Source organism: Salmo salar, chromosome ssa07 (genome assembly GCF_905237065.1).
Source record: "Salmo salar chromosome ssa07, Ssal_v3.1, whole genome shotgun sequence".
NCBI lineage: Eukaryota > Metazoa > Chordata > Actinopteri > Salmoniformes > Salmonidae > Salmo > Salmo salar.
The window spans coordinates 57,367,399-57,393,371 of NC_059448.1; the positions used below are offsets into that span (position 1 = coordinate 57,367,399).

The window sequence follows — 25,973 nt, forward strand, 5'->3', positions numbered from 1 at the left end:
CACCACAGGACCGTTGGTGGCTATAGTCATACAGTACCAGTCAAACCATCACCACAGGACCGTTGGTGGCTATAGTCATACAGTACCAGTCGAACCAACACCACAGGACCGTTGGTGACTATAGTCACACCAGTCAAACCAACACCACAGGATCGTTGGTGGCTATAGTCATACAGTACCAGTCAAACCAACACCACAGGACTGTTGGTGGCTAAAGTCATACAATACCAGTCAAACCAACACCACAGGACCGTTGGTGGCTTTAGTCATACAGTACCAGTCAAACCAATTCCACAGGACCGTTGGTGGCTTTAGTCATACAGTACCAGTCAAACCAACACCACAGGACCGTTGGTGGCTATAGTCATACAGTACCAGTCAAACCAACACCACTGGATCGTTGGTGGCTATAGTCATACCAACACCACTGGATCGTTGGTGGCTATAGTCATACCAGTCAAACCAACACCACAGGACCATTGGTGGCTATAGTCATACAATACCAGTCAAACCAACACGAGAGAGAGAGAGAGAGAGAGAGAGAGAGAGAGAGAGAGAGAGAGAGAGAGAGAGAGAGAGAGAGAGAGAGAGAGATGAGTTTTTATAAAACCTTTATTTTCTACTCAATTGTTAACATAAATAATGACATACTGTCTTTTCAGAAATGAAACACCAAATGTAATTCCTAAAAAAAAGACAAAAATACACAAAAAAGACAAAAATAACAAAAAAATTTAAAAATTTAAAAACTAAAGAACCTATACATTCAACTTATTTCTCCAACAAAAAATAATTTCCCCTCCTCTACAAAACAAAGCGCTCCTTCGTATGCCCACTTCTCCTCAAACAATGGGAGTTCTTTTACAGCTGAGTAGAACTCAAAATCCACTTTTATTCTTATTTTCACTAATCCTTTAAAAACACATCTTACATCCTGCCCATATCCCGTTTCTATCTTATGTTTCCTACTCAGAAAAATGGACATCTTTGCTTGTCCCAAAATAAAATTTAACAGTTGACATTTTCTTTTCTGTTGCTTTCTATATTGAAACCCCAAAATAAAAACAGTGTTATTGAAAATCTCCCCTACAGCTTTAAACAAAGACTCCAGCATCTCCAAGAGAGGTTTTATCCTCTCACACTCCATAAAACAGTGAAAAATGGTTTCTCTTATATTACAAAAAGGACATCCATCTCCAACATCTGAGTTAATAACAGATACAAAAGCATTAACTGCAATGATGCCATGCAAAACCCTCCATTGCATATCACCAGTACCCTTTTGTAACGGTGGCTTGTACAGTGCTCTCCATGCTGGCTTTACCTTGTCATCAATGCCCAATTTTACCCTCCATGGAGTGTCTTTTCTAGTTTTCAATTTATCTTTATTCAACACCTTGACACACCCCCTATATAAGTCTTTCCCATTCACCTCATCCAAACCCACCTCTTCCAACCCTCTCAAATCCAGTAATATCGCCTTTCTTTCTGACTCTGGGATATTTGGTGTAATCCCTAGTCTTGGAAATGAGACGTCTTCATCTTGTACCTTCTTCTTGTGGCTATGAAGCATATCCCACTCTTCTGCTGACAAAGCCTTCCTGCAGCTTCCCAGCAGTTGTCCTACCATCCTTTCCGACCTCACCCCCAAATGTTCAGCCACCCGTCTTCCATCCATTAAGGCGGGCCCAGCCATGGCCATTAACTGTTTTAAGGTGATGATTTTGCCCTTCACCAGAATCTTGGAAAAATGTGGAACAGCTGCAGTTGTGCAATCAAGTCTTGCCCCATACACCAGAGGTTCCTCCAACAGCCAATGCACTGACTCCGCTGAAGTTCGTCTGGACACCTTCATTATGCTCCACACCCTAAGAAGGCCTCTGTAAAACGGAGGTATTCCCTCCCTAGAAATCTGGCTACTATCAACCAAAAATAAAGCTTTCTTTAAACCTAATCCTCCAACCTGCTGTAATACAAGACCTGCCACCCCTCTCCAAACCACTTTTTCCGGTCCATAAAGCAACCTTTGAATAAACTGAAACCGGAAAGCAGCAGCCCTACTAGCAAGATGTACAAGACCTTGTCCCCCCTCCTCTTTTGACAAATACAAAACACTTTGTGGAACCCAGTGATATTTATCCCAAAAGAAATCCACAATTATTGCCTGTATCTTAGCCAGAAGGCCAGATGGTGGTTCTAAAACTGACAACCGATGCCACAGTGCAGAGGCAATCACATTGTTAACTATAATAGTGCGCCCCCTATATGACATACGAGATAGCAACCAACGCCATTTCCTTATCCTCCCTTCCACCATTTCAACCACCCCAATCCAATTTTTTTCCATAGTCCCCTCATCTCCCAGGTACACTCCAAGATACTTAAAACCTCCCTTACACCATTCCAGCCCCCCTGGCAAAGCCATGATCCCTCCAGACCATTCTCCAATCTGTAAAGCACAACTCTTTTTCCAATTTACCTTTGCAGAGGATATTCCCCTAAAACGATCAACCTTTAGACTCAAACTATCCACCTCCGCTTGATTTTTCACTAAAACAACTACATCATCAGCATAGGCTGAGAGACGAATAGGAGGAATATCCCTTGAAAGGTACACCCCCTCAATGCGACTTCTAATGCTATTTAGTAGTGGCTCTATAGCGATGGCATATAACATTCCCGACAAAGAACATCCCTGCCTAATACCTCTACACACTTTAAAAGGAGCACTCAAACCACCGTTAACTTTCAATACACTTTCAATGTCACCATATATCACCTCTATCATGGCAATAAAACCAGAGCTGAACCCAAACGCCTCCAAAGTGTGCCATAAATATTGATGTTCAACTCGGTCAAATGCCTTTTCCTGATCAATTGAAATTAGACCAGCATCCAACCCAATAGCCCTAGAGACGTCCAAAAAATCACGAATCAGAGAAATGTTATCCCCTATCTGCCTGCCAGGAACACAGTAGGACTGGTCCGTATGTATGATCTGCCCCATCACCTCCCTCAACCTGTTGGACAAAGCCTTTGACAGGATCTTATAATCAGTGCACAATAAAGCCACCGGCCTCCAGTTCTTCACCTCCCTAGGGTCACCCTTTTTGGGCAGTAGGGTGAGGACAGCCCTTCTGCAGCTTATTGGTAGTAACCCTCCGGTTAAACTATCATTAACTACTGCTAGCCAATCCTCTCCCAACATAGCCCAAAAAGACTTTAAAAAATCAACGGGAAGCCCATCAATGCCTGGTGCCCTTCCATTTTCCATGCCTTTTAATGCAGTGTATAACTCCTGCAAAGACAATGGTTGCTCAAGCTCAACCTGAGCTTCTGCAGCCACCTGTGGGAGTCCATCAAGGAACTGCTGTGTCACTTTTTTATCCTCTTTGTACTCACACTTGTAGAGCTCAGCATAGAACTCTACTGCCCTCTTTCTAATTTCACTAGGTCTAGTGAGCTCTTGTCCAACAGCAGATTTTAGACAATGAATAATTTTTCTTTGTCCATTCTTTTTCTCTAAACCAAAGAAAAATTTGGATGAGGCATCCATTTCAGAGATTCCCTGAAACTTACTTCTCACCAATGCCCCCTGTGCTCTGATACCCAGCAGGTCTGCCAATGCAGCTTTTTTCCTCTTGAGGGCCTGAGTGTGGCCTCGATCTCCTGTGGTCTCAACCAACGTCATGAGTTCCACTATTTCAGTCTCTAGGGCTTTCATTGATCTGGTGATATCCTTGGTGACATTCCTCGTGTATTGCTTACAGAATTGTTGAATCTGGATTTTCCCTATATCCCACCACTGTTGAAGGGATACAAAACTGGCCTTTTGAGACCTCCACCTCTCCCAGAAAAAACTAAAACATTTCCTGAAGTGAGCATCACTCAATAAAGTTATGTTAAAATGCCAGTATGCGCTTTTAGGTTTTACATCGTTAATGAACACCACCTCTGTTATTAAACAATGATCAGAAAAACCCACTGGGGTTATCACACTTGATTTACAGACCTGAGATTGATGCTCAAAACAATAAAACCTATCTAACCTGGCCATAGAGATGGTGTTCTCTCTCACATGCACCCAGGTATACTGCCTTGTGCCTCCATGTTGACTCCGCCAAATATCACACAGTTCATTTGTTACAATGAGACGTTTTAAAAAAGTCCTTGAGGCTATATGAGGTTCTTTGTGATTTCTATCTAAATCACTGACTGTGCAGTTAAAATCCCCAGCAATAAATAAATAATCTTCATTGTTACATTTCTCAATGGTATTTGATAATGTCTCTAAAAAGCATACCCTCTCAACTGCCACCACTGGGGCATATACATTTATCAGACACATAGTGATGTTTTCATACCTTACTCTAACTTTTAATAACCTCCCCTCAACTACCTCTTCAACCTCATATGACAAAGGCAAAAACCCTTTTGAGAACAAGATGGCCACACCCCCACTTTTTGAGTTTTTATGACTACACACCACTGTCCCCCCCCACTCCTGTTGCCACATAACTTCATTTTCCAAATTACTATGCGTTTCTTGTAGAAAAATTATGTCACTTCCCTTTCCCCTAATTAACTCATACACTATGGCTCTTTTTTTAACGTCTCTTGCCCCATTTACGTTTAAAGAAGAAATCTTAAAACTGCTCATGGATGAAAAAAAAATACAGAGGAATACCCAGAAACCACATCTCTTTACATACTTAAAGCTGCGATTGAACTCTTTCATTTTCTTTAGAATTTTCATCACTTATCACTCTCGTGACCACTTTCTTGAGTCTAGCAATTTCAGGGCTTGTCAAACTTCCCCCTGTTATTTTTGACATCAGAAACTTTGCTGATTCAATAAACAATTCACTTTCAGGGAAAAAATCTGTTACATTATAATCCTGCATATATTTCTTCCCTTTTGTCAACTTCAGAAATTGACGTACCTTCTCAATCCCATACCTCCCTTCCACCCCATTTATCTCACTATTTTGTTGTGACGCGTCAGATGACTCACTCTCGCTATCCTCCCCAGAAGAAAACTCCATCTCTACAACCTGTTTATCTTCAAATGAATTATTAATCTCTACCTTCCTCTTGGAATTAGACCCTTCACCACCCCTTACATTCTTCCTCTTACTTCTCGGTACTTTGAAAACAGCTGCTTCCTTTTCCATTATTTCAATCTCCTCTTGACCTCCAATTTCATTTTCCAGCACCACCTCAGCGACGGCAGTCGCAATCTCACCGATTGTTTCCCCTCCCTCTTTGTTCTGATCTACCACAATTGCCCCCGTATCCACAATGCCTTCCTCTCCTACTTTTCCTACCACATCTGCCCACCTTCTCCCTTCCCCTGCACCCTTAGCATGTTCATCCCTTCGCGGTGGTGCGTTAGCTGCACCGGCACTAGAGCTGCTACCGGGCTCTGCGTGCTCATTCTCGGGACAATTACGCACCAAATGCCCCTCTCTTCCACAGCCAAAGCATTTCATTGATTCAGTAGAAGCGTAGAAGACATAATCAAATCCATCAATCTTAAAACTGAATGCTAAATTCAGTTCATCAGTGTCCTTTTTTAAAATCATATGCACTTGTCTCCTATGAGACACGACATGTTTCAGCAACGGAGATTTGCATCCAAAAAGAACCTTCTTTATTGTTGATACAATTTGACCATGACGAGATAACTCTCGCTCCAACACTTCATCTCTAACAAATGGTGGCACGTTAGAAAGTATAACTTTCTTTGCCGGATTCATAAGCGGAAATACCGGTGTCTGTGTCTCCCGCAACACAACACCACTCTCAACTATCGTATTCACCTTTTCAATGGAATCTAAGAATATCACTACAGCGCTATTCATCCTTGAGGCTGATTTGATACTATCACACCCAATGATAGCACCCACTGCCAAGCTACATTCTTCCACTGAAACCCCGGCCGCAGCAGGAATCTTTACTCCATGTCGCCGACTAAGTTTTTCAAACTCCAAACTTCCGCGAGTGGCCATTGCAACCAGCCCCACCCGCTGGTTGTGCCCTCGCGAAAACCAACCTCAACGATCCCACCACCCCTATACGTGCTTAGTGATATTTAGACAAGATACCCTTAAAACAACTAAACTAATCAACACACATATATATATATATATATATATATATATATATATATATATATATATATATATATATATATATATACACACACCAAAACCCAATAGAGTGAAGATAATTCCAGTCGCTCTCACAATCACTCCTGCTTCACGACTCACTCCCAGCATGCACTCCAACGAGAGAGAGAGAGAATGAGAGAGAGAGAGAAGCGGATTGAGAGAGAGAGAGAGAGAGAGAGAGAGAGAGAAGCGGATTGAGAGAGAGAGAGAGAGAGAGAAGCGGATTGAGAGAGAGAGAGAAGCGGATTGAGAGAGAGAGAGAGAGAAGCGGATTGAGAGAGAGAGAGAGAGAGAGAGAAGCGGATTGAGAGAGATAGATTGAGAGAGATTGAGAGAGATAGATTGAGAGAGATTGAGAGAGAAGCGGATTGAGAGAGATTGAGAGAGAAGCGGATTGAGAGAGAGAGAGAGAAGCGGATTGAGAGAGAGAGAGAAGCGGATTGAGAGAGAGAGAGAGAGAGAAGCGGATTGAGAGAGAGAGAAGCGGATTGAGAGAGAGAGAGAGAGAGAAGCAGATTGAGAGAGAGAGAGAGAGAGAGAAGCGGATTGAGAGAGAGAGAGAGAGAGAGATAGAAGCGGATTGAGAGAGAGAGAGAGAGAGAGAGATAGAAGCGGATTGAGAGAGAGAGAGAGAGAGAGAGAGAGAGAGAGAGATAGAAGCGGTTTGAGAGAGAGAGAGAGAGATAGAAGTGGATTGAGAGAGAGAGAGAGAGAGAGATAGAAGCGGTTTGAGAGAGAGAGAGAGAGAGATAGAAGTGGATTGAGAGAGAGAGAGAGAGATAGAAGCGGATTGAGAGAGAGAGAGAGAGAGAGAGAGAGAGAGATAGAAGCGGATTGAGAGAGAGAGAGAGAGAGATAGAAGCGGATTGAGAGAGAGAGAGAGAGAGAGAGAGAGAGAGAGCTGTAGAGAGATCTAAAGAGTCTCTTCTTTATTTTTAGTCGTCTGTCCGTCTGTCCGTAGTTCTGCTGCCAGTGAAAGATATGCGGCCTGCTGTGCCAGCCATCCTCCATCTTCCAGCTAGACGCCAACCACCCCCTCTTAGAGAGAAATTGTATTATTTATTTCAGGGGGAAGAGAGAGACAGAGAGATCATTTAGAATGACTTTTTCAGGTGTCTGTAGTTAACAGTCATGCGGAATATCATTGGTGGCTTACTTGTGACTTACCGCGCGCAATGGTAGAATGTATCTAGTTATTCTTGTTTGTTTGCAAGCATGTGTGTGTGTGTGTGTGTGTGTGTGTGTGTGTGTGTGTGTGTGTGTGTGTGTGTGTAGTACAGGTGTATAGACTTATAGTCCTACTCTACACATATTTTTGCTATTTGCTGTACAGACAGGTCAGGCCAGGTCAGCCTAGATCATGAGCGCAACCCAACCCCTTAATCCAGCCACCCTAGTAGGCTGTTCTCTCTGCTACTGCAGGGTACCGGAGCACCATGTCTAGGTCCAAGAGGCTTCTAAACAGCTTCTACCGACAAGCCATAAGACTCAACTAATCAAATGGCTACCCAGACTATTTGCATTTGCCCCCCCCCTTTTACATCCCTGCTAGCTCTACCTACGTGAACATACTGTACTACCTCAACTAACCGGTGTCCCCGCACGTTGACTCTGTACCGGTACCCCCCCCCCCCCCCCCCTGTATTTTTGAAACTGCATTGTTAGGGGTTCGTAAGTAAGCATTTCACTGTAAGGTCTACACCTGTTGTATTCGGCGCATGTGACTAATAGAATTTGATTTGATTTGACACTCTCCCTGCTCTTTATACATGAATGAAAGCGAGAATGTCATGTATAAAGAGCGCGTCGTGTCGTAGCAGAATGGTTAATGAAGCAGGTCTTGGAGTTAAAGTTGCGAGAGCAGTCTACAGTACTGTGTGTAGTCCTTTGAAGTATTCCTACCACGCTGCAAATGGAAACATGCGCTACTGACTCTATTTTCATTTCATTCTTTCAACCATGAACAGTATCATTATTGGATGATATCCTCCCTCTGGCTTTTTACTGTTGTTTTGCAATATCTCTGGTTAGCTTTATGTAGTGTATCCTTTGTAATTTATTTGTTTCCAAGAGCTCAGAAAGACTCAGAAGCCCAAAGCTAACACTGCAGCAGTTCTGACTTCTTAAATTAGGACTCGTGGGAAAGGTATTCATTTCATTTTCTTTCCTGTAAGGAAGCCACATCATACATCAGAAGAAATTGAAAAAAATAATAATATTACATTTGTCAATTACCTCAGCAGTTTGAACCGTGTTATAAGTAAAACGTTTGTTCCTGGCTTTCTGTTTACGGAGCTGCCCCCCTTCCCCTCTACTCCCCTCCTCTTCTCTGCAGAATGAACAGAACATTACAGAATGAACAGAACATGGAATGAAAGGAGATGAGGAAATAAACCGATAGTGAGAGAAAGAGAGAAAGAGAGGTAGAGCAAGGGAGAGTGAGAGAAAATAAGAGGTAGAGCAAGGGAGAGAGAGAAAGAGGGAGAGAAAGGGAGGGGGTAGTAATCCCAGTATTGTATGGTTGTTTCAGAGGCTCAGCAGTCAGAACTGGTTGTTCTATATGATTCTCTCTGCTGTTGCAGGTATAGATATAGCTACCACATCTGGTCTGCTATTAAAAGCTGTGTGATTCTCTCTGCTGCTGCAGGTATAGATATAGCTACCACGTCTGGTCTGCTATTAAAAGCTGTGTGATTCTCTCTGCTGCTGCAGGTATAGATATAGCTACCACATCTGGTCTGCTATTAAAAGCTGTGTGATTCTCTCTGCTGTTCAGTCTATAGCTATAGCTACCACATCTGGTCTGCTATTAAAAGCTGTGTGATTCTCTCTGCTGCTGCAGGTATAGATATAGCTACCACATCTGGTCTGCTATTAAAAGCTGTGTGATTCTCTCTGCTGCTGCAGCTATAGCTATAGCTACCACATCTGGTCTGCTATTAACAGCTGTGTGATTCTCTCTGCTGTTGCAGGTATAGATATAGCTACCACGTCTGGTCTGCTATTAAAAGCTGTGTGATTCTCTCTACTGTTCAGTCTGTAGCTATAGCTACCACATCTGGTCTGCTATTAAAAGCTGTCTGATTCTCTCTGCTGTTGCAGGTATAGATATAGCTACCACATCTGGTCTGCTATTAAAAGCTGTGTGATTCTCTCTGCTGTTCAGTCTATAGCTATAGCTACCACAATAAGGGCTTATATAGTATTGAAAGCTGCTGAGAAATGCATATATTTCAATTTATATGTCTACAGACTGGGGTGAACATGGAGCTTTTGAATTGACTGTTGTGACCTTGACAGACAGTGGTTGACGATGTGATTGGAATGGGTTTAAAGAGGGTGTTGCTTTGCTTTTCAAAGAACCTGGCGGTCTGTCAGTATAAATGTAAAAATATCCCCCACAAGCTAATATTCTGTTTTCAAACATATTTGGTTTGACATGGGGGATCGTATTTGGCTGTTTGAAAATTCAACATGGGATGTCGTGATTCCGGAGTTGTGCGTTGCAAAATCACTGAAGACATCATCTTACCCCAGGCTCAGCGCCGTGCATCTCGTAGCGATAGCACCACCATAGAGATGAGTTAGATCATGGAGATTGAAGATCCCATTCCATTATAGGCTACAAGCTGCATGAATACTCATTGACGTGTGTGTGTGTGTTTGTGTGCTTGCGTGCTTGAGGCACTCTGAGGTTTTCCATCATTCCTCTCTCAATGAACAGTGTTCTATAAAAGAGACAGAGCACTTTGCTGTGACACTTCATCCAGATACCTTCAAGTCCAATCAAATCAAAATGACATTTTATTTGTCACATGCGCCGAATACAACAGCTGTAGACCTTACCGTGAAATGCTTACTTTCAAGCCCTTAACCAACAATGCAGTTTTAAGAAAATAGAATTAAGAAAATATTTACAAAATAAACTATGAAAATAGTCCGGGAGCAGTCTTATGGCTTGGGGGTAGAAGGTGTTAGGGAGCCTTTTGAACCTAAACGTGGCACTCCGGTACCGATTGCCGAGTCTTTTGACAATTTTTTGGATGCTCTTGATGGTGCAGCTGTAGAATTTTTTGAGGATCTGGGGACATATGCCAAATCTTTTCAGTCTCATGAGGGGGAAAAGGCGTGGTCGTGCCCATTTCACAACTTTCTTGGTGTGTTTGGACCAAGATAGTTTGTTGGTGATGTGGACACCAAGGAACTTGAAACTCTCGACCAGCTCCACTTCAGCCCCGTCGATGGAAATGGGCGTCTGTTCGGTCCACAATCAGCTACTTTGTCTTGCTCACATTGAGGGAGAGGTTGTTGGCCTGGCACCACACTGCCAGGTCTTTGGCCTCCACCCTATATGCTGTCTCATCATTGTCGGTGATCGGGCCTACCTCTGTTGTGTCGTCAACAAATCTAATGAAGGTGTTGGAGTCATGCTTGGCTACGCAGTCGTGGGTGAACAGGGAGTACAGGAGGGGACTAAGCGCGCACCCCTGAGGGGCCCCCATGTTGAGGATCAGCGTGGCAGATGTGTTACCTACTCTTACCACCTGGAGGCGGCCTGTCAGGAAGTCCAGGATCCAGTTGCAGAGGGAGGTGTTTAGTCCCAGAGTCCTTAGCTTAGCGATGAGCTTTGTGAGCACTATGGTGTTGACCGCTAAGCTGTAGTCAATGAACAGCATTCTAACAGCAGTCAGCTGTCAGGAGTTCCTTTTGTCCAGGAGGGAAAGGGCAGTGTGGTGTACAATTGAGATTTTGTCATCTGTGGATCTGTTGTGGCGGTATGTGAATTGGAGTGGGTCTAGGGTTTCTGGGATGATGGTGTCGATTTGAGCCATGACTAACCTTTCAAAGCACTTCATGGCTACCGACGTGATATTTATGGGGAAGTAGTCATTTAGGCAGGTTACCTTCACTTTCTTGGGCACAGGGACTATGGTGGTCTGCTTGAAACATGTAGGTTTTACAGACTGGTTGAAAATGTCAGTGAAGACACTTGCCAGTTGGTCCACGCATGCTCTGAGTACACATCCTCGTAATCCGTCTGGCCCCACGGCCTTGTGAATGTTGATCTGTTGAAAGGTCTCACTCACATCGGCTACGGAGAGTGTGATCACATAGTCGTTCGGAAAAGCTGGTGTTCTCATATATGCTTCAGTGTCGCTTGCCTCAAAACGAGCATAAAATGTATTTAGCCTATCTGGTAGGCTCGCGTCACTGGGCAGCTCGTGGCTGTGTTTCCCTAATAGTTTGCAAGCTCTGCAACATCCGACGAGCGTCAGAGCCGTTGTAGTAGGATTCAATCTTAGTCCTGTATTGACGCTTTGCCTGTTTGACGTTCGTCTGAGGGCATAGCAGGATTTCTTAGAAGCATCCGGATTAGTGTGCTGCTCCTTGAAAGTAGCAGCTCTAGCCTTTAGCTCAGTGCCGATGTTGCCTGTAATCCATGGCTTCTTGTTGGGATATGTACGGTCACTGAGGTGGCAACGTCGTTGATGCACTTACTGATGAAGCCGGTGACTGAGGTCGTATACTCCTGAATGCCATTGGATGAATCCCGTAACATATTTCAGTCTGTGCTAGCAAAACAGTCCTGTAGCGTAGCATCTGCGTCATCTGACCACTTCCGTTTTGAGCGAGTCACTGGTACTTCCTGCTTTAGTTTTTGTTGTAAGCAAGAATCAGGAGGCTAGAATTATGGTCCGATTTTCCAAATGTACGGCGGGGGAGAGCTTTGTATACGTCTCTGTGTGTGGAGTAAAGGTGGTCTACAGTTTTTTATCCTCTGGTTGCACATGTGACTTGTGCAAACAGAGGGTTCTACCTGGAACCAAAAATGTTTCTACCTGGAACCAAAAAGGGTTATCCTATGGGGACAGCTGAAGAACCCTTTTGGAACCCTTTTTTCTAAGAGTGTAGGGGAGAACGGATCTGACGGCACTCTAATTTAAAATATATTTCTCAGTTTGAATGATTCTAAAACTGTTAAAACATTCTAGGACGAGGCAGCATAGTTACTTTCTTTGAACTGAAATAAAAGAGAATGGTTAAAGCCTTAGGATTGGGAAGAGATCTGTCAAGCAAGGACTTGATTTAGGAAAAACAATGCAACTGTTCCTCTTTAACAGTTAAATGACCCACCAACTGCGGTTAGAGAGAAAGGATTTGCGGCTATATATTGATCAGACTGTTGCAAACAGACAATATGGTTTTCAAAGCTTTAGGCCAATGCACAGAAGAGCATGGGAGGATTTGAACTGTCAATTGATTGTGAAAATCATAGTGAACCATGCAGGTTAGAATGTCTGAAGAAAGCCAATCAGCTGGTGGGTAGTCTAATCTCAAGACCCAGAACCAGGTGTTGAATGGCCTGGCAGCTACTCAATTTGATGTAACAGTCTGTCATAAGAGACTAGCTGGTGGTTGATGAAACAGAGACTAGTTGGTGGGTGGAATACACACATATATTGTTACACAACAGTTCATCACTTTCAATGTTCTAGACATTGGGGGGTCCACTATACAGCTATATCTGATGGTATATGCTATAGACTAGGAAGGACCAGGTATAGGCTTCATCTTAGTGCAGGACACTGGTTCTTAATTGTATCGACTGGGGGAGGGTCTGGGTCTTAGTTGGTCCTTATTGACCTTCCTGTAACAGTCTGTTTGACCCGTTGGTCTGTATTCCAGATATTGATGAGTGTGCTGAGGGAAAGCACTACTGCAGAGAGAACACCATGTGTGTCAATACTCCAGGATCCTTCATGTGCATCTGCCACACTGGATACATCCGGATCGATGACTATTCCTGCACAGGTGAGCCACACACACACACACACACACACACACACACACACACACACACACACACACACACACACACACACACACACACACACACACACACACACACACACACACACACACACACACACACACACACACACACACACACACACACACACACACACACACACACACACACCAGTCAAACACATACATGTGCATGGGCACACTCACACTGCAGGCCAGACTTCTACAAAGGACAGTGTTGTTGATCAGAGTAAAGCTACTTTACCTTACGTTGCATGATTTGACATCAGGGTTGTTTGTTTGAGAAGTGGGCTAGCATTAGAGGTTAGCTGCTATGTTGGTCTTATGTTCATGACTAATTCAAACATGTTTGCTCTAACCTGAGAGAGAGAGAGAGAGAGAGAGAGAGAGAGAGAGAGAGAGAGAGAGAGAGAGAGAGAGAGAGAGAGAGAGAGAGAGAGAGAGAGAGAGAGAGAGAGAGACACTCAGTGGGGTTGACACGGCACATTTGCTGTGGATCAGTAATTAAAAAGATAATATCTCTAATGCTAGGTAATTTATCTCCTTCACACTCGAAGCAGATGGCATGGAGTTTAGTCACAGCTTCTATCTGTTCTGTTCCTTTGGTAAGTGACGGAGCTCTCTGTACAGAATGACTTTATTACTAGAACGACTTTATTACTAATCGTGACTTCATTACTAAATCATGCTGTGAAGCCAACAGGAAAGACTAGCCAAAGACACATTTCCACATTTTGCTGGGACAAAATGTTCTAGTGTTCTTATTTAGATATTTTATAACACATTTGTTTGTTCACATATGTTGTTATAATTTGGTAGATGCTGTGGGACGTTGTGACTGTGGAGACATGTCTTGTCCACGTTTGTAATGCCCACATATGCCTCTGGAAATAGCATTGCTTCCTCATGCAACTGAATAGCATAGGGGCTATGATGATGTTTACATTTAAAATACGTTTAATTTGGTATCTCATCTCTTGGCTGAATCCCTCATAGCTATCTCTTTAAAAATCGAATTGTGCTGCTAACAAAACCTGTCGCTTTGATGGTTATCTCAATTGTAAATGTTTCGTACAGTACCTTTACTATTCTGTGTATGGTGAAGTTATTAATTACACTTTGGATGGTGTCACAATACACCTGCTCACTACAAAAATACAGGCGTCCTTCCTAACTCAGTTCCCGGAGAGGAAGGAAACTGCAAAGGGAATTCACCATGAGGCCAATGGTGACTTTAAAACAGTTACAGAGTTTAACGGCTGTGAAAAATGAAGATGGATCAACAACATTGACCAAATGACAGAGTGAAAAAGAAGGAATCCTGTACAGACTAAAAATATTCCAAAACATGCATCCTGTTTGCAGTAAGGCACTAAAGTAAAACTGCAAAAAATGTGGCAAAGAAATTGACTTTATGTCCTGAATACAAAGTGTTATGTTTAGGGCAAATCCAACACAACACATCACTGAGTACCACTCTTCCTATTTTCAGGCATGGCGGTGGTGGCTGCATCATGTTATGGGTATGCTTGTCATTGGTAAGGACTAGCGAGTTTTTTGGAAAACCTGGTTCAGTCTGCTTTCCACCAGATAGTTGGAGACATTTCAGCAGGACAATAACCTAAAACACAAAGCCACTGTGAAAATATTGTACAATCCAGATGTGCAAAGCTCTTTTAAAGACCTACCCAGAAAGACTCACAGCTGTAATCACTGCCAAAGGTGATTCTAACATGTATTGATTGACTCAGGGGTGTGAATACTTATGTAAATGAGATATTTCTCTATTTCATTATCAATACATTTGCAAACATTTCTAAAAACACGTTTTCACTTTGTCATTATGAGGTATTGTGATGTCATTATGAGGTATTTTGATGTCATTATGAGGTATTGTGTGTAGATGGGTGAGAAAAAAATGTTGAATGTATTTTGAATTCAGACTGTAACACAACAAATGTGGAATAATTCAAGAGGTTTGAATACTCTCTGAATGCACTGTACATGCAGTGAGAGGAGGTGGCTAAAGCACATGATCTGGGACCAGGCTATAACATAGAGAGAAGAGTTGGCTATATCACATAGCTACAGATCTAGAACCAGGCTTTAACATAGAGAGAAGAGTTGGCTATATGACATAGCTACAGATCTGGGACCAGGCTATAACATAGAGAGAAGAGTTGGCTATATGACATAGCTACAGATCTGGGACCAGGCTATAACATAGAGAGAAGAGTTGGCTATATGACATAGCTACAGATCTGAGACCAGGCTATAACATAGAGAGAAGAGTTGGCTATATGACATAGCTACAGATCTGAGACCAGGCTATAACACAGAGAGAAGAGTTGGCTATATGACATAGCTACAGATCTGGGACCAGGCTATAACATAGAGAGAAGAGTTGGCTATATGACATAGCTACAGATCTGGGACCAGGCTATAACATAGAGAGAAGAGTTGGCTATATGACATAGCTACAGATCTGAGACCAGGCTATAACATAGAGAGAAGAGTTGGCTATATGACATAGCTACAGATCTGAGACCAGGCTATAACATAGAGAGAAGAGTTGGCTATATCACATAGCTACAGATCTGGGACCAGGCTATAACATAGAGAGAAGAGTTGGCTATATGACATAGCTACAGATCTGGGACCAGGCTATAACATAGAGAGAAGAGTTGGCTATATGACATAGCTACAGATCTGGGACCAGGCTATAACATAGAGAGAAGAGTTGGCTATATGACATAGCTACAGATCTGGGACCAGGCTATAACATAGAGAGAAGAGTTGGCTATATGACATAGCTACAGATCTGGGACCAGGCTATAACATAGAGAGAAGAGTTGGCTATATGACATAGCTACAGATCTGAGACCAGGCTAATCCTAAAGCTTTCCACTCTCTAGATACTGAATGTGTCTTCACATAGAAGCCCCTTTGTGCCTTTGGCTCATTACATTTAGTTCCAGGATTCAGTGAAATGCCATGAATCCATTAGATATTGTGTGGAGACTGGTGTCCATGAGTCAAACTGTTAGTTTACAGCCACAACATTATAAAGAGTTGAAACGTTGATCTGTGTATAATGCCACCAGGTTTCTCCTCTCCTCTCCTCACCTCACCCCTCCTGTCCTCTCATAATGAGAAATCATTTATTTTCTCCACAGTGAAATGATAGATAAACAGCAATGTTTTAATGATTGGAGCTACTTGTCTATCCTTGTAATTACATCAGCCAAAGTGGTAGGGGCTGGTAGATTACATTGTCCAAGAACCAGGAAAACATTAGCATTGAAATTATTTATTCGTCTTATCACAGCTCGCACAAGATGATTCATATTTTAGCCACTACACTCTGGCAATATTAATGACCCAGTGTTTACAGCAGTGACAGAACACTAGTTTCTAAATGACTCTTATTGTATAATATTAATGACCCAGTGTTTACAGCAGTGACAGAACACTAGTTTCTAAATGACTCTTATTGTATAATATTAATGACCCAGTGTTTACAGCAGTGACAGAACACTAGTTTCTAAATGACTCTTATTGTATAATATTAATGACCCAGTGTTTACAGCAGTGACAGAACACTAGTTTCTAAATGACTCTTATTGTATAATATTAATGACCCAGTGTTTACAGCAGTGACAGAACACTAGTTTCTAAATGACTCTTATTGTATAATATTAATGACCCAGTGTTTACAGCAGTGACAGAACACTAGTTTCTAAATGACTCTTATTGTATAATATTAATGACCCAGTGTTTACAGCAGTGACAGAACACTAGTTTCTAAATGACTCTTATTGTATAATATTAATGACCCAGTGTTTACAGCAGTGACAGAACACTAGTTTCTAAATGACTCTTATTGTATAATATTAATGACCCAGTGTTTACAGCAGTGACAGAACACTAGTTTCTAGTTTCTAAATGACTCTTATTGTATAATATTTATGGACTGACTTTGTGATTAATTTGATCCATAATATGAAACATTGCCAAATAGTTGATGTCTAACTCAGAGGAGACTGGTGTCCAGACTAGAGCAGTCTAGTAGAGAGGAGACTGGTGTCCAGACCAGAGCAGTCTAGTAGAGAGGAGACTGGTGTCCAGACCAGAGCAGTCTAGTAGAGAGGAGACTGGTGTCCAGACTAGAGCAGTCTAGTAGAGAGGAGACTGGTGTCCAGACCAGAGCAGTCTAGTAGAGAGGAGACTGGTGTCCAGACCAGAGCAGTCTAGTAGAGAGGAGACTGGTGTCCAGACCAGAGCAGTCTAGTAGAGAGGAGACTGGTGTCCAGACCAGAGCAGTCTAGTAGAGAGAAGACCGGTGTCCAGACTAGAGCAGTCTAGTAGAGAGGAGACTGGTGTCCAGACTAGAGCAGTCTAGTAGAGAGGAGACTGGTGTCCAGACCAGAGCAGTCTAGTAGAGAGGAGACTGGTGTCCAGACCAGAGCAGTCTAGTGGAGAGGAGACTGGTGTCCAGACCAGAGCAGTGTAGTAGAGAGGAGACTGGTGTCCAGACCAGAGCAGTCTAGTAGAGAGAAGACTGGTGTCCAGACCAGAGCAGTCTAGTAGAGAGGAGACTGGTGTCCAGACTAGAGCAGTCTAGTAGAGAGGAGACTGGTGTCCAGACTAGAGCAGTCTAGTAGAGAGGAGACTGGTGTCCAGACCAGAGCAGTCTAGTAGAGAGGAGACTGGTGTCCAGACCAGAGCAGTCTAGTAGAGAGGAGACTGGTGTCCAGACCAGAGCAGTGTAGTAGAGAGGAGACTGGTGTCCAGACCAGAGCAGTCAAGTAGAGAGGAGACTGGTGTCCAGACCAGAGCAGTGTAGTAGAGAGGAGACTGGTGTCCAGACCAGAGCAGTCTAGTAGAGAGGAGACTGGTGTCCAGACCAGAGCAGCATTAGTGGTCTGTTGAGAGGTGTTATGTATGGCAGGTCTGAGAGCAGTATTAGTGGTCTGTTGAGAGGTGTTATGCATGGCAGGTCTGAGAGCAGTATTAGTGGTCTGTTGAGAGGTGTTATGCATGGCAGGTCTGAGAGCAGTATTAGTGGTCTGTTGAGAGGTGTTATGCATGGCAGGTCTGAGAGCAGTATTAGTGGTCTGTTGAGAGGTGTTATGCATGGCAGGTCTGAGAGCAGTATTAGTGGTCTGTTGAGAGGTGTTATGCATGGCAGGTCTGAGAGCAGTATTAGTGGTCTGTTGAGAGGTGTAATTACAGAGGGTAATTGGTGTCATTCCCACTGTCACGGCCGGTTGGCTCTCATCGTGGTGGACAGGACCTCTGTCATATGTAGTTAACAGCCTGAGGCGTTGAGCCCACACACACACACACACACACACCGCTGCCCACATTGCCACATACACACGTCCCCGTGCACGCAAACACACACAGAGACACACACACACACACACACAGACACACACACACCGCCGCAGGTAACCCTCTCACATATGTACACACACACACAGACACACACACACCGCCACAGGTAACCCTCTCACATATGCAGTGACAGACAGTGGGACACCTCAGCGTAGTGAAGTTAAGCTCTTTATTCATTCCTAACAGACTGTAGCAACATAGTTATCATATGATTGATGGGTTAAATAGGGTCAGCTCTCAATGGTGATTAAACATACATTATCATAGACTACACATTGACAGTCAGTCAGAGAACTCTTTCAGGTGATATTCAGAGGCTGCTTTTCATATGATATAGTGTTATCTGTAGCGTAACTCTAATCAGTTATGTCTAGTTATTTCTGTCAGAGTAGTTTAACATAGAGAGAGATGTCTAGTCTCTCTGGTTCTCATTGGTTCTAATAACAATCAGCTGCTTTTCATTTTCATCTGACTTTATTAAGGAATAATGACTTCTCTCTCTCTCTCTCTTTCTCTCTCTCTCTCTCTCTCTCTGTCTCTCTCTCCCTCTCCCGCTCTCTCTCTCTCTCTCTCTCTCTCTCTCTCTCTCTCTCTCTCTCTCTCTCTGTCTCTCTCTCCCTCTCCCGCTCTCTCTCTCTCTGTCACTCTCTCTTTCTCTCTCTCTTTCTCACACATCTACCTTTGAGTTTTTTCAAAGAAGAACATTTTAGATTTTTGAAGTTTTGATTTCTCACTTTTCTGCCAAGTAAGAGCGTTTATTTTTCTTCCCTGGTTACCTGAGGGACATGTTCAGGCTGTCTGTTAAGCATCTTAGACATCAGAGAATCACATGTTTTCAAAATGTTTTCAGACCATCAAAATGAGCCAAACAGGATTTTCTACTTTCCCCCATCTCTTTTTAATCTGGGGCCAGTTGAAGGGATTGGAAGATTGAGGTACAGAGCAGCATGCAAACACACACACACACACACACCTTACTAGCTGACTACTGTATAGATAGAGGGGTGCGTGTGTGTGCGTGTGTGTGTGTTATCAGTGTAGTTATTCTCTTCTTGTCTCCATCCAGAACATGATGAGTGTACGACAGGTCTTCACAGCTGTGATGAGAATGCCATCTGTTTCAACACGGTGGGGGGCCACAGCTGCTCCTGTAAACCAGGCTATGTAGGCAACGGGTCAGTCTGCAGAGGTGAGTCACACACGTATACATACCCACTTTACACTCTCACCATACGCACACATGTACACATACTCCAGCATTTAAGTACACATGTGCGGTTGACGCACACACTCGCGCACACTCACACACACTTGCACACACACACACACACACACACACACACACACACACACACACACACACACACACACACACACACACACACACACACACACACACACACACACACACACACACACACACACACACACACACACAAACACACACTTCCATCCTGTGTCTATCTGTCTCTGCACAGACACTTTCACATCTATTTGATTTTATTCTGGGGCCCAATGGAGACCAGGGTCTCATTATCAGTGGTGCCCTGAGAACAGATCATTCCCAAATCAACATGGCGATTCAATAAAACAGACATTTCAAGATACAGCCGTTACAGACACACTACATTTCAACAACACCTGTCTTTGCATCCACCAAATCAGCGTTTCCCAAATGGCATCATCTGTCTAGTTACTGTACGTCTAGGAAGGATCCATTATAGCATCATCTGTCTAGTTACTGTATGTCTAGGTAGGATCCATTATAGCATCATCTGTCTAGTTACTGTACATCTAGGAAGGATCCATTATAGCATCATCTGTCTAGTTACGGTATGTCTAGGAAGGATCCATCATAGCCTCATCTGTCTAGTTACTGTATGTCTAGGAAGGATCCATCATAGCATCATCTGTCTAGTTACTATACGTCTAGGAAGGATCCATTATAGCATCATCTGTCTAGTTACTGTATGTCTAGGATGGATCCATGATAGCAACATCTGTCTAGTTACTGTATGTCTAGGAAGGATCCATTATAGCATCCTCTGTCTAGTTACTGTATGTCTAGGAAGGATCCATCATAGCATCATCTGTCTAGTTACTGTATGTCTAGGAAGGATCCAACATAGCATCATCTGTCTAGTTACTGTATGTCTAGGAAGGATCCATCATAGCATCATCTGTCTAGTTACTGTATGTCTAGGAAGGATCCATCATAGCATCATCTGTCTAGTTACTGTATGTCTAGGAAGGATCCATCATAGCATCATCTGTCTAGTTACTGTATGTCTAGGAAGGATCCAACATAGCATCCTCTGTCCAGCTGCTGTATGCACTTGCTGTAAGTAGCTCAATCGAGACTAATTCGTCCCTCCTATGTCCCCCCCCAGCTTTGTGTGATGGTTTGTGCCAGAACGGAGGATCCTGTGTAAACCCGGACACCTGTACCTGTCAACAGGGGTTCACTGGGAAAAGATGTGAGACAGGTAAGAACACAGGTGGAGAAGGAAGAGGGATTCAGGGGTAGGTTGGGGAGGAAGGGGGAGTTAGGGGAGTTAGGGATCGATGGGGAGGAAGGGGGAGTTAGGGGAGTTAGGGATAGAATGGGAAGGCAGGGGGAGTTAGGGGTAGAATGGGAAGGCAGGGGGAGTTAGGGGTAGAATGGGAAGGCAGGGGGAGTTAGGGGTAGAATTGGAAGGCAGGGGGAGGTGGGGGTAGAATGGGAAGGCAGGGGGAGTTAGGGGTAGAATGGGAAGGCAGGGGGAGTTAGGGGTAGAATGGGAAGGCAGGGGGAGTTAGGGGTAGAATGGAAAGACAGGGGGAGTTAGGGGTAGAATTGGAAGGCAGGGGGAGTTAGGGGAGTTAGGGGTAGAATGGGAAGGCAGGGGGAGTTAGGGGTAGAATTGGAAGGCAGGGGGAGTTAGGGGGAGTTAGGGGTAGAATGGGAAGGCAGGGGGAGTTAGGGATAGAATGGGAAGGCAGGAGGAGTTAGGGGGAGTTAGGGGTAGAATGGGATGGCAGGGGGAGTTAGGGGTAGAATGGGAAGACAGGGGGAGTTAGGGGTAGAATGGGAAGACAGGGGGAGTTAGGGGTAGAATGGAAAGACAGGGGGAGTTAGGGGTAGAATTGGAAGGCAGGGGGAGTTAGGGGAGTTAGGGGTAGAATGGGAAGGCAGGGGGAGTTAGGGGGAGTTAGGGGTAGAATGGGAAGGCAGGGGGAGTTAGGGGAGTTAGGGGTAGAATGGGATGGCAGGGGGAGTTAGGGGTAGAATGTGAAGGCAGGGGGAGTTAGGGGTAGAATGGGAAGGCAGGGGGAGTTAGGGGTAGAATGGGAAGGCAGGGGGAGTTAGCGGTAGAATGGGAAGGCAGGGGGAGTTAGGGGTAGAATGGGAAGGCAGGGGGAGTTAGGGGTAGAATGGGAAGGCAGGGGGAGTTAGGGGTAGAATGGGAAGACAGGGGAGTTAGGGGAGTTAGGGGTAGAATGGGAAGGCAGGGGGAGTTAGGGGTAGAATGTGAAGGCAGGAGGAGTTGGGGGTAGAATGGGAAGGCAGGGGGAGTTAGGGGGTAGAATGTGAAGGCAGGGGAGTTAGGGGTAGAATGTGAAGGCAGGGGAGTTGGGGGTAGAATGGGAAGGCAGGGGAGTTAGGGGTAGAATGGGAAGGCAGGGGGAGTTAGGGGGAGTTAGGGGTAGAATGGGAAGGCAGGGGGAGTTAGGGGAGTTAGGGGTAGAATGTGAAGGCAGGAGGAGTTAGGGGAGTTAGGGGTAGAATGTGAAGGCAGGGGGAGTTAGGGGGTAGAATGTGAAGGCAGGGGGAGTTAGGGGTAGAATGTGAAGGCAGGGGGAGTTAGGGGTAGAATGTGAAGGCAGGGGGAGTTGGGGGTAGAATGTGAAGGCAGGGGGAGTTGGGGGTAGAATGGGAAGGCAGGGGAGTTAGGGGTAGAATGGGAAGGCAGGGGGAGTTAGGGGAGTTAGGGGTAGAATGGGAAGGCAGGGGGAGTTAGGGGAGTTAGGGGTAGAATGGGAAGGCAGGGGAGTTAGGGGAGTTAGGGGTAGAATGGGAAGGCAGGGGAGTTAGGGGTAGAATGTGAAGGCAGGGGGAGTTAGGGGTAGAATGGGAAGGCAGGGGGAGTTAGGGGTAGAATGGGAAGGCAGGGGGAGTTAGGGGTAGAATGGGAAGGCAGGGGGAGTTAGGGGTAGAATGTGAAGGCAGGGGGAGTTAGGGGTAGAATGGGAAGGCAGGGGAAGTTAGGGGTAGAATGGGAAGGCAGGGGGAGTTAGGGGTAGAATGGGAAGGCAGGGGGAGTTAGGGGGAGTTAGGGGTAGAATGGGAAGGCAGGGGGAGTTAGGGGTAGAATGGGAAGGCAGGGGGAGTTAGGGGTAGAATGGGAAGGCAGGGGGAGTTAGGGGTAGAATGGGAAGGCAGGGGGAGTTAGGGGTAGAATGGGAAGGCAGGGGGAGTTAGGGATAGAATGGGAAGACAGGGGAGTTAGGGGTAGAATGGGAAGGCAGGGGGAGTTAGGGGTAGAATGGGAAGACAGGGGGAGTTAGGGGTAGAATGGAAAGACAGGGAGAGTTAGGGGAGTTAGGGGTAGAATGGAAAGACAGGGAGAGTTAGGGGAGTTAGGGGTAGAATGGGAAGGCAGGGGAGTTAGGGGTAGAATGGGAAGACAGGGGGAGTTAGGGGTAGAATGGGAAGGCAGGGGAGTTAGGGGTAGAATGGGAAGGCAGGGGGAGTTAGGGGGAGTTAGGGATAGAATGGGAAGGCAGGGGAGTTAGGGGTAGAATGGAAAGACAGGGAGAGTTAGGGGAGTTAGGGGTAGAATGGAAAGACAGGGAGAGTTAGGGGGAGTTAGGGGTAGAATGGGAAGGCAGGGGGAGTTAGGGGTAGAATTGGAAGGCAGGGGGAGTTAGGGGAGTTAGGGGTAGAATGGGAAGGCAGGGGGAGTTAGGGGTAGAATGGGAAGACAGGGAGAGTTAGGGGAGTTAGGGGTAGAATGGGAAGGCAGGGGGAGTTAGGGGTAGAATGGGAAGGCAGGGGGAGTTATGGGTAGAATGGGAAGGCAGGGGGAGTTAGGGGAGTTAGGGGTAGAATGGGAAGGCAGGGGGAGTTAGGGGTAGAATGGGAAGGCAGGGGAGTTAGGGGTAGAATTGGAAGGCAGGGGGAGTTAGGGGTAGAATGGGAAGGCAGGAGGAGTTAGGGGTAGAATGTGAAGGCAGGGGAGTTAGGGGTAGAATGGGAAGGCAGGGGGAGTTAGCGGTAGAATGGGAAGGCAGGGGGAGTTAGGGGAGTTAGGGGTAGAATGGGAAGGCAGGGGGAGTTAGGGGTAGAAATGGGAAGGCAGGGGAGTTATGGGGCAAAATGGGAAGGCAGGGGAGTTAGGGGAGGTGGGGAGTTAGGGGGAGTTAGGGGTAGAATTGGAAGGCAGGGGGAGTTAGGGGTAGAATGGGAAGGCAGGGGGAGTTAGGGGTAGAATGGGAAGGCAGGGGGAGTTAGGGGTAGAATGGGAAGGCAGGGGAGTTAGGGGGAGTTAGGGGTAGAATGGGAAGGCAGGGGAGTTAGGGGAGTTAGGGGTAGAATGGGAAGGCAGGGGAGTTAGGGGAGTTAGGGATAGAATGGGAAGGCAGGAGGAGTTAGGGGTAGAATGGGAAGGCAGGGGGAGTTAGGGGTAGAATGGGAAGGCAGGGGGAGTTAGGGGTAGAATGGGAAGGCAGGGGGAGTTAGGGGAGTTAGGGGAGTTAGGGGTAGAATGGGAAGGCAGGGGGAGTTATGGGGTAAAATGGGAAGGCAGGGGGAGTTAGGGGAGGTGGGGGAGTTAGGGGAGGTGGGGGAGTTAGGGGGAGGTGGGGGAGTTAGGGGGAGTTAGGGGGAGGTGGGGGGGGGGGCAGCTCTTAGCAGGACATCTGTCTGTTCATTTCTCCACCATTAGTGATACTGCAAACACCCACACGCCTCAATGTGTGACTGACAGAACGAAAGAGAGAAGCAGAGATGGAGAGTGAGAGTGAGCGAGAGAGAGAGAGGGAGAGAGACAGAGAGAGAGAGACAGAGACAGAGAGAGAGAGAGACAGAGAGAGAGAGAGAGAGAGAGAATGAATGAGATAGAGACAGGCAGAGAGATAGAGAGAGGGACAGGCAGAGAGAGAGTGGGGGGGAAGAAAGGGAGTGTGAAAGAGGATAGGAGACAGCTGGTATGGACTGTATGTTCTCAGAGAGAGAGAGTGGGGGGAGAGGAGGAGAGGGAGAGTGAAGGAGGATAGGAGACAGCTGGTATGGACTGTATGTTCTCAGAGAGAGAGCGGGGGGAGAGGAGGAGAGGGAGTGTGAAAGAGGATAGGAGACAGTTGGTATGGACTGTATGTTCTCAGAGAGAGAGAGTGGGGGGAGAGGAGGAGAGGGAGAGTGAAGGAGGATAGGAGACAGCTGGTATGGACTGTATGTTCTCAGAGAGAGAGAGCGGGAGGAGAGGAGGAGAGGGAGAGTGAAGGAGGATAGGAGACAGCTGGTATGGACTGTATGTTCTCAGAGAGAGAGAGCGAGGGGAGAGGAGGAAAGGGAGAGTGAAGGAGGATAGGAGACAGCTGGTATGGACTGTATGTTCTCAGAGAGAGAGAGCAGGGGGAGAGGAGGAGAGGGAGAGTGAAGGAGGATAGGTAGTCAGCTGGTATGGACTGTATGTTCTCAGAGAGAGAGAGCGAGGGGAGAGGAGGAGAGGGAGAGTGAAGGAGGATAGGAGACAGCTGGTATGGACTGTATGTTCTCAGAGAGAGAGAGAGGGGGGGGGAGAGGGAGTGTGAAGGAGGATAGGAGACAGCTGGTATGGACTGTATGTTCTCAGAGAGAGAGAGCGAGGGGAGAGGAGGAGAGGGAGAGTGAAGGAGGATAGGAGACAGCTGGTATGGACTGTATGTTCTCAGAGAGAGAGCGGGGAGAGGAGGAGAGGGAATGTGAAGGAGGATAGGAGACAGCTGGTATGGACTGTATGTTCTCAGAGAGAGAGAGCGAGGGGAGAGGAGGAGAGGGAGAGTGAAGGAGGATAGGAGACAGCTGGTATGGACTGTATGTTCTCAGAGAGAGAGAGCGAGGGGAGAGGAGGAGAGGGAGAGTGAAGGAGGATAGGAGACAGCTGGTATGGACTGTATGTTGTCAGAGAGAGAGAGCGGGAGGAGAGGAGGAGAGGGAGTGTGAAGGAGGATAGGAGACAGCTGGTATGGACTGTATGTTCTCAGAGAGAGAGAGCGGGGGGAGAGGAGGAGAGGGAGAGTGAAGGAGGATAGGAGACAGCTGGTATGGACTGTATGTTCTCAGAGAGAGATATATGGGTATAGTGTGGTAACCCTGGTCTGTTCCTGGTCTGTTGTTAGTTGTTACCGTAGGAGGATGTGAGATCAGAGATATTCCTCAATGTTTTGGCACAGACAAACATAAACACACACACCACCAACACTCTACGCTTTAATTAATGTTTGTTCTTAGAGATAAGCAAGACTGCCAATGAATCTGACACATTCACCAATATTTTCTTCATTTTGCTGTGTGTGTGTGTGTGTGTGTGTGTGTGTGTGTGTGTG

General features: G+C 45.5%; 1 protein-coding gene across 1 annotated transcript in view; it reads left to right on the plus strand.

Moving 5' to 3' along the window:
• LOC106609796 (protein kinase C-binding protein NELL2) overlaps nucleotides 1-25,973 on the plus strand; it is a 118,285-nt gene that overhangs the window by 46,516 nt on the left and 45,796 nt on the right. The window contains exons 13-15 of the mRNA XM_045722361.1: nucleotides 12,861-12,986; nucleotides 19,471-19,593; nucleotides 20,795-20,890. Of these exons, the coding sequence (XP_045578317.1) occupies nucleotides 12,861-12,986; nucleotides 19,471-19,593; nucleotides 20,795-20,890 (345 nt within the window). The remainder of the gene's footprint in view (nucleotides 1-12,860; nucleotides 12,987-19,470; nucleotides 19,594-20,794; nucleotides 20,891-25,973) is intronic.